This window comes from Leptonychotes weddellii, chromosome 6 (assembly GCF_054177405.1).
Source record: "Leptonychotes weddellii isolate Sample4059 chromosome 6, ASM5417740v2, whole genome shotgun sequence".
Classification (NCBI taxonomy): domain Eukaryota; kingdom Metazoa; phylum Chordata; class Mammalia; order Carnivora; family Phocidae; genus Leptonychotes; species Leptonychotes weddellii.
The window spans coordinates 79,555,305-79,565,209 of record NC_138374.1 but is presented as its reverse complement, the minus strand read 5'-3'; the positions used below and the strand labels follow the sequence as shown (position 1 = coordinate 79,565,209).

Sequence of the window (9,905 nt, the reverse complement as noted above, 5' to 3'; positions counted from 1 at the left end):
AAATGACATATCAGATAAAGGGCTAGTATCCAAAATCTTTAAAGAACTTATCAAACTCAACACCCAAAGAACAAAGAATCCAATCAAGAAATGGGCAGAAGACATGAACAGACATTTCTGCAAAGAAGACATCCAAATGGCCAAAAGACACATGAAAAAGTGCTCGACATCGCTCGGCATCAGGGAAATCCAAATCAAAACCTCAATGAGATACCACCTCACACCAGCCAGAATGGCTAAATTTAACAAGTCAGGAAATGACAGATGTTGGCGAGGATGCAGAGAAAGGGGAACCCTCCTACACTGTTGGTGGGAATGCAAGCTGGTATAGCCACTCTGGAAAACAGTATGGAGGTTCCTCAAAAAGTTGAAAATAGAGGTACCGTATGACCCAGCAATTGCACTACTGGGTATTTACCCCAAAGATACAAATGTAGTGATCCGAAGGGCACATGCACCCCAGTATTTATAGCAGAAATGTCCACAATAGCCAAACTATGAAAAGAGCCTAGAAGTCCGTCAATAGATGAATGGATAAATGTGGTATATATATACAATGGAATATTATGCAGCTATCAAAAAAATGAAACTTGGATGGAACTAGAGGGTATTATGCTAAGCGAAATTAAGTCAATCAGAGAGAGACAATTATCATATGATCTCACTGATACGAGGAATTTTAGAAATAAGACAGAGGATCATAGGGGAAGGGAAGGAAAAATGAAACAAGATGAAACCAGAGAGGGAGACAAACCACAAGAGACTCTTAATCTCAGGAGACAAACGGAGGGTTGCTGGGGTGGAGGGGTGTGGGAGGGATGGAGTGGCTGGGTGATGGACATTAAGGAGGGTATGTGCTATGGTGAGTGCTGTGAATTGTGTAAGACTGATGAATCACAGACCTGTACCCATGAAACAAATAATACATTATATGTTAATTAAAAAAAAAAAAAAGAAATCAGTTTGTTCTTCAAATGACCACTAGTGAAACTGGGCTGGGAATCTGCACCCACTAGAAGCACAGCCATCTTATAATAATTTGACTAACATCAGCACATGAATGCTAATAACCATCTATAGAGAAACACTGTTCTGTCAGTTTGGTTGGTTTTATCATTTTTATTAGTTTTAAGCTTTTAATTGGTTCTGATGGTCTTCTTTTTCTAATGGAAATGTGAGGCATTTTTGTATATAAGTTTTGCACATCTCCACACTGGCATTAGCTATGCAGGTCTCTACAGTGAACTGGCTAAGCATTTAATTGTTATGAGTCATGAGTCATAGTCATAGTGGTATGGGGTGTCCATAAGCCTAAAACCAAATACAAAATATTTTTTTAAAAAATTTGGTTGTGTAAAACCTTGGTTTCAAACATTTGTTTTTATACAAATAATAAAATAACCACTGTTTTCTCTTTTTAGAATCAAGTCACTTAGAGCAACAACTTGAGGAAGCCAACTCTGTGAGGAGAGAGCTAGATGATACTTTTCGACAAGTCAAGGCTTATGAAAAACAAATCAAAACACTACAACAAGAAAGGGAAGAATTAAACAAGGTAAAAATATATGGATAGATTGTTAAAGCTGCTTTTGGATTTTTAACCTTGTTTAATTTGTATACCGAAAGCTTTCCTAGTGGATTACAATAACCTAACGTATATTTTGTCTGTAAAATGTTGGTTTAAAAATTTAAGAATTATTTTGGTGTATGTCATTTGATTAATAGCTAGTAATGAAGAAATTTTTATATTCTCAAGATTTTAAAGTTCAGAATCGTTTGTTCTTTTGAAAAGTTAATAATCAAAGGACTTGATTAAAAGTAAATGTTATTGAAAAATATAAAAAAGAATAAGCAAATAGCCATATTTAGTATCTATGGAAAAATTAAAAGTGTAGGCATATTTTCATTGTGATTTGCTGATATGAACATTCTTAAAAGATTATAATAAAAAAATTTCTTTAGTGTTTTAATTATTTTTAAAATGTCAGTTTATCTTTCAAAGCATGGATGAACAAGCTAAAGTTATTTTCATAAGAACTTTAACACTCAAACAGTATTTGTGAATATCAACAAAATTTATTAATAGCAAAGACTCTCTAACACATCCAGTAGGGCAAATAATATTCAAGCACCAGAGAAGAATACTTTACCTAAACCATTCAGTGTATGTACTTTGCCTTTCATAAACAAGTAAAAAAAAAGTTGGAATTAATACTAGCCAACACAATAAAGAAATGAGTGATTTATGGCATAGTATAAATTGTATTCAATGATATAGTATATAATTGAATTTCTTTTTGGGGAAGATTTTGAAGTCTTGCTGCCAGTAAAGAAATGGAGGCAATTAAAAATAAAACAAATAACCTTTTGCTGAGGAAGCTAATCAGAAAGACTAAGAGAAAAACTATATAAGGGTTAAATTGAATTAGATTAGTATATTTTTACTTTTTTCTTAATGCAATTACAAGCAATGTGGTGTACAGACCCATTTAAATTCGTGGCCAATCTAATAATTCAAATTTATAACATGTTCTATTTGTTTTAATAATATTATAGTAATATTATTGGTAATTATTATGTATTTAAATGTAGGATTATTCAGCCAAACTTAGTAAACATAAAAAGGATGAGAATCTGATATCTAGATATAAAGTAACATATATCTTGGCAATTTTAATAAGTTTTAATATTAAAAATCCTTTTAGTATATTTTGAGAAGAAGGTAGTGCTATAAGGAAACATATTGATAAAGAATTTTGAGTGATTTGCTTAATATCTTACAGGCAGCAGATACTCCTTTTAAGATATTTTTCGTTTGATACATTTAAAAGAATAAATATAACATTATATGAGTTTTGATGCAAATAATATAACGCACATCTCTGAACCTACCATCTAACTTAAGAAATAGAACATCACCAATTTTGTGTCATAGCCCTGGCCGGTCTTTTTTTTTTTTTTTTTAATCCCTTTCTCCCTACTTCCCTGAAAGTGGTAATCACTGTTCTAAATTTTATGTCAATCATTTCCTTATTGAGAAAAATTTTTGTTACATATTAGTATATCTCTAAACAATATATCATATATAATAAAATAAATGTATGTGGTGACAGATGGTAGTTACATTTCTCATGGTGAGCACTGAGTAATGGATAGAATTGTCGAATCACTGTGTTTACACCTGAAACTACTGTAACATTGTATGTTAATTATACTTCAATAAAAATAAATACAAATGCCAGTGCCAAATACTGAAGATGAGATTATAATCTGATATATTATTTTTGGAAAGCTAATTTGCAGAGAGTATCCAAAGCCTTAAAATACTGAAATACTTGATATAGTAAACTCCATTTGTCAAAATTTAAGAAGATAACCAGACGTTCAAAGATTTGCTCACCAAGAAATTTCTCACCACGTTTATAAAAGAAAAATATTAGGAAGAACTGAAATACCCGACCAATTCATATGATGGAATAGTGTGGCTTGGTGGCTAAAGAATTTTTAATGCCATAGGAAATTAAAAAAAATATATATATATATAATTTAGTGTTGATTTTTTCTGAGCTTTATAAAATGGTATATGCAATTTTTTGCAATTTGTTTTTTTCACTCATTATATTTCTAATATTCATCCATATAGCTATAAAGCATTCATTTAGTTGCTGTATAGTATACTATTACGTGAACACTCCAGAATTTACTTACTCCATTTTTTGTGTATAGACATTAAGGTTGCTTATACTTGGCAACTACTGTAAATGAACATTCTTGAATGTATATGCTGATATGCACACACTTGCATATACAAACACTAGTAGAATAATTGCATCATAAGTAATGAAGATATTCTATTTTTTATGATAATGCCAAATCATTTTCCGCTGATTATACCTATTTATACTTTCACTCCCACCACCTAGTGTTTATTCAACAATACTTCGTATTACTAGATATATTATTTTGGCCAACCTAGTTGAAATTGATATTTTAGGTCTAGAATGATGTTTTGTTATAAGGTCTTAACTTCTCTAATTACTAATGAGGTTGAGTATCTTACATATGCCCATTTATCATTTATATTTCTTCTTTTGTGAAATGCCTCTCAGTATCCTTTGTATATTTTTCTGTTGGGATGTTTGTCTTTTTCTTATTGGTTGGTTAAGAATTCTTGAAAATTTCTATATTAATCTTTTGTCAGTTGTGTGTTACAGATATCTCCCAGTTAGTGGCTTGTCTTTTCACTTTCTTTATGGAAGTTCTTAGTTTTAATGTAGTCAAGTCTTTCAATTTTTCTTTTTAAAGTTTTGCTGGCTTGTGTAAGAAATCTGAGGTTAAAAATTCTCAGTTTTTTTTAAAGTGTTCTGTTTTTATTTTGAAGTTTTAAAGTTTGTTCTTTCATCTTTAAATTTTTAATACACCAGAAATTTATTTTTTCATATCATGTGAGATAAGGATCCAATTTTAGTTTTTCCTGTGTATCTAACCAGTTGTTCATTTACTAAATAGCCCCTCTTTTCCACAGTGATGTGCAAGTTAACCTCTGTCATATATTACATTTCCATTTATGAATGAGTCTACATCTCATTCCTTAAAAACTGTGATGGGATTTTTATTAAAATTGCATTAAATCTGTAGAGTAATTTGAGGAGAATTGACATCATTACAGTATTGAATCTTTGAGTTCTTACTATCTTACTAAGTTCTTACTTAAGTTCTTACTATCTGTGTTTATTAATATTATTCCAAATGCACACACAGATTTCAAGAGCAGAACGTAGTATTGTGATGTATGTAGAGCACAAATAACCACATCCCTCCTCTGTGTGCTAATTTTTACCTCTGGTAGCAATGCAATGAGAGCTGGATAGACAAAACCCTACATGTATGGAGTCTATGTTGTGAATGTGAGGAACCCCGAAAAAGTGAGTCAGGGTGTTTGTATATAGGAGAGTGGTGGATGCTTCCTACTTCTCCCCTCATCTCCACCTACCCTTTTGAGAGTCTCCTTGGAAATGTAAAGAGAAGGATTTAGGACTCTGAAATATAAATAAATCACTTCAGTGGAAAGATAAGCCCAGAGTCTCAGGCTCTATAAAGAGGATCACTCCCTGATCCAGGCTCCTCTCTCTCTCCCCACCTCTGTTGAAGTATAAACACATACATCCAGGAGTTAAATCTCTTTGGAGTTTCTCACGCTAAATTAGTCAGAAATTACAAGGCTTGCTTTTAGCCCAGGCCCCAAGTTTCAGTAAAATTTGTTTACAAAGGCCTATCTGTAGAAAAATATAAAAATATTTTATCTAGAGCCCCATAGTCTTTCTATCCACAAACATTGTGTATCTCTCCATATCTTTAACATCTTTTAAAATGTTTTTTCATGAAATTTTATGCATGTCTTATTTGCCTTTCTTTAAATTTATTCTATTTTTTGATATTTTAAATGGTATCTTTAAAATTATATTTTCTTACTGATTTCGTTCCAGCATCATTGCTAAATTCTTATTAATTGTACTAATATATTTGAGATTCTTTATGGTTCTCTGCAAATAATGACAGTTTGGTTTCTTCTTTTGGTTTTTATGACCTTTCTTTCTTTCCTTGTCTTACTGTATTAGCTAGAACCCACAGTACAATGTTGAATAGAACTCGTGATAGCAGGCTTCCCTGTCTTATTCCTGATTTCAGAGAAAATGCCTTACTGTTTCACCACTAATAATATTTTCTGTAGGTTTTTGGTAATACTTTTTATCAGGTTAAGAAAGTTATCTTCTATTCCTATTTTGCGGTCATTTTTATCAAGAATGGGTATTGGACTTATTAAATGTGCTTTTCTGTACACTATTGCAACCAATTTCTAGGAATTTGTTAATATCTATTGATGTAATTAAATGATTGTTCTTTAATAACTTGGTTTGGTAAATTACATTGACAGACTTTTTCTAATGTTAAACCATTTTTGCATTTCTGGGTTAAACCTAAATTGCATGTGTATTATCTCCTAAATAATAATATGCCAGTATATGTAACATTTATGTAATAGCACTGTAATTGGAGTGCTTTGCATATATCAGATCATTTAATCTTTATAAGAGCCTTGTGATTTAGGTATTATTATTATGATGATTATTATTATTCTCATTTTATAAATGGTGAGACCAAGCACAGAGAGGTCAAATACACTTGCTCAAGTTCATAGAGCTAGAAAGTGGTGGAGCTGGAATTTTAACACAAGGAGTCTATCCAGAGTTCATGCTTATCTATGTCACTGGAGTTGATTTGCTAATGTCTTTTTTTGTTGTTGGATTTTTTGTTTTCATCAATATGATTGGCTTGTAATTTTTTTCTACTCTGGTGTTTTTGTGATATCAAGGTTATACTGGTATCATAGAATGAGTTGGGTAGCATTGCCTCTTTTTTCTCTTTGTAAAAGTTTGTATAAGAGGAATGTTTATTCCTTGAAACCCTGGAGGAATCACTTGTGAAACCATCTGAGTTTGGGATTCTCTCTCACTGAGGGGATAGGGAAAGTTTGTTGACTATTGATTTAGGTACTTTAATTATTATAGGGCTATTTAGGCATTCTATTTCTTTGTGAAGCAGTTTTGATAAATTGTATTTTTGTAGGAATTCGTTCATTTCAGAAGCTAACAAATTTATTGGCATAAAATTTTTCATTATATTTTCATTAGCTTTTTTGATTTCTTCCAGATTTGTAGTTATAACCTTTTTCCTTTCTTAATATTATTTCTTTTTGCATTTATTATTCTCTCCTTGTTTGATCTCACCAGATGTTTGCCTGTTTTATTTTCTCAAAGAACCATCTTTTGCCTTTGTTGATGTTCATTATCCTAACATTTCTGTTTTTTAGTTTATGTCCTGATTTTTATTATCTTCTCATATTGGCAGAAGCATTAATGTGTTCTGTCTCTTTTTATGTGGAATTTCATTGAATTTAAACCGTTTTTTAAGTTTCAATGTAAGTATTTCAAGCTATAAATCTCCCCTTAAGTAAACCTTTTACTGCATCCTCAAGTTTTAATATATCTACTAAACATTTTTGTTGTTTTTTGTTATTTTCACTTTGTTTTTAGTTCTAAATATTTTTTTTTTAAAGATTTTATTTATTTATTTGACAGAGAGACAGCGAGAGCAGGAACACAAGCAGGGGGAGTGGGAGAGGGAGAAGCAGGCTTCCTGCTGAGCAGGGAGCCCGATGTGGGACTTGATCCCAGGACCCTGGGATCATGACCTGAGCCAAAGGCAGACGCTTAACGACTGAGCCACCCAGGCGCCCTAGTTCTAAATATTTTAACATTCTTTATGACTTTTCTCCTTGACCAGTGAGTTATTATGGAATTTAGCCTTTTTACCTTTGATTTCTATTTTAATGGTGATGATTTTAAAGAACTTGATCTTTAATATCTGTTCTTTGAAATCTGCTGAGACTTGTTTCATGGCCTAGACAGACTGTTAACATTTTTTATTTTTTACTTACTTTTATTATTATTTTTTTAAGATTTCATTTTTAAGTAATCTCTATACCCAGCGTGGGACTTGAACTTACAACCCTGAGATCAGGAGTCACACACTCTACCAACTGAACCAGCCAGGCGCCAACAATTTTTAAATGTTCACTATGTGCTTGAGAAGAATAGGGTGCAATATTGGGTGCAGGCTTATACATATGAAGCTTGATTATCTTCTCTATATTCACTATTTTTTAACTGCTTGGTTTATCTATTAATGATTCAAATCGAAACTTCTCATTATGGTCGTGTGTTTACCAATTTTTTTATGATGTTCTTGGCAATTTCTTCATAATTTATTTTGAGTCTGTCTTGTGGAATGCATAAAAGTTTAGAATAGCATTTCTTTCTAGTGTTGAATTTTATCATTGTGTAGGACATTCTCTATCCTTAATAATAATGCTTTTTCTATTAATGTCTAGATATTATTTTTTTAATTTGGTATAACAAATTTGGCCCTTTTATATTTATTTTGACTACTAATGTGTATAGACATGTTTCTACCAAGTTACTTTCTGCTTTATGTTTGTCATGATGCTTTTCCTGTGCCTATCTTTGTTTCCTTTCTTGCCTTTTTAAAATTGTGGTAAAATACATATAATATAAAATCTTTCCTAACCATTTTTAAAATGTACAGTTCAATCGTGTAAAGTACATTCACATTGTTGTGCAATGAATCTCCAGCATTTTTTCATCTTGCAAAATTTTTTCTTGAATTTTAATTGAAGTGGGGTTTTTTTGTTTTTCTTCCCACTTTACTCACTACTTGTTTTAACAGTTTCTAGTAGCTGCTCTTGAATTTTATCATGCATATTTAACAAAGTCCAAATTTAGTATCTGAAACCATACCTCCCAAACCTTTAACTCTGTTATGTCTTCCCAACATTGGTGGTGTTTTTTACTAATGTTTTATTTATATCCTTTTTGTTTACTGTCCAGATGAGACATTTTTATAATGCAGTTTCATTCACTTGTTTGTTTACATTCACATTTATGTTTACCGGTTTCCTAGTCCTCCATTTCTCTGTCATTATACTTTGCTTTTAAAATTATTTTTCTTTTTCCTGAAGTAAATCTTCAGAGGTTCCTATTTAGTGGAGATCTGATTGTGATAAGCTCTGTCAGTTTTTGTTTATATGAATCTAATTATTTAGCCTCCTACTTGAAAAAGAATTTTTCTGGGTGTACAATTTTAATTACTTTCTTATCTCATTAGAAACATTTCCCCTGTTTCTATTGTTACTTCTTAGTCTATCCTTTTTTGTTTTTGTTTTTGAGGGTGGAAAATAGGTGCTTTGTCTTTTTTCACTGATTTCTTTTAAGGACATTTATTTTTATTTGGTGCTACACAATTTTATTTTTTAAAAGTTTCTGGATTTGAGCTTTAACATTTTTTTCTTGATCCATAAATGTGGAGCTTACTGCATTGATGAATTCAGGTCTTTAATTTTAACACTTAACATTTTTACATTTCTAAATGTTCTACACAGTTGTTTTATAAATCTGCCTGGTCGTTTTTAATAGTCTTTTGTCATTTTCCCATTAAATTGATTTCTTTTTACTTCCTCACATGTTTCATACATATGAATTTTATGTGAATATTTTATAATTCTAATGTCCAAATACCATTGGAGTTTGTTTTTATTGTTTCTGTTCTTTCCTTATGGTTGTTTGTTCTTTGGGTGTTTGGGAATCTATGGTTGTGAGCTCATATTACTGTGCTCATAAAAATCCTACATTTCATTGAGGCTCTTTACTCAAAAATGATTTGCATTTCCTTTTGCCAGAAGGCAGACTTGAGTGCTTTAACTCCCTCTAAGTTTCTCACTTTGATCCGGGAGTTTATTTAGCTTTCTCTCCTTGCTTCTGGCCTAAGGCTTAGTCTCCACATAAGAGCATTCCTTGTTTTTTTGTCACTTGTAATGATTCAGTATAATTTTTTAAAATCTCACAAATATCCATTCCATTTCACAAATCTTTATTTTTTATTGTTATGTTAATCACCATACATTACATCATTAGTTTTTTTTTAATATTACAAAATATTTTAATTGGTATTAATATTACAACAGAGATGGACAATTCCATACTCCCCTGCTGCCTACTACAGATTGCATTTTATTATTTAAATGGTTTGAAGTGATAATTAAAATATTTCTTTAATATGTTTCTTTAAATTTTTTATTGTTATGTTAATCCCCATACATTACATCATTAGTTTTTGATGTAGTGTTCCATGATTCATTGTTTGCGAATAACACCCAGTGCTCCATTCAATACATGCCCTCTGTAATACCCTTCACCAGGCTGACCCATCCCCCACCCCCCTCCCCTCTAGAACCCTCAGTTTGTTTCTCAGAGTCCATAGTCTCTCAT

General features: G+C 31.4%; 1 protein-coding gene across 3 annotated transcripts in view; it reads left to right on the top strand.

Annotated features, from left to right (window-relative positions):
- CDC42BPA (CDC42 binding protein kinase alpha) overlaps nt 1-9,905 on the top strand; it is a 727,403-nt gene that overhangs the window by 486,186 nt on the left and 231,312 nt on the right. For all 3 annotated transcript variants that reach the window (XM_081824457.1, XM_081824456.1, XM_081824455.1), the window contains exon 11: nt 1,422-1,555. In XM_081824457.1, coding sequence (XP_081680583.1) covers nt 1,422-1,555 — 134 coding nt within the window. The remainder of the gene's footprint in view (nt 1-1,421; nt 1,556-9,905) is intronic.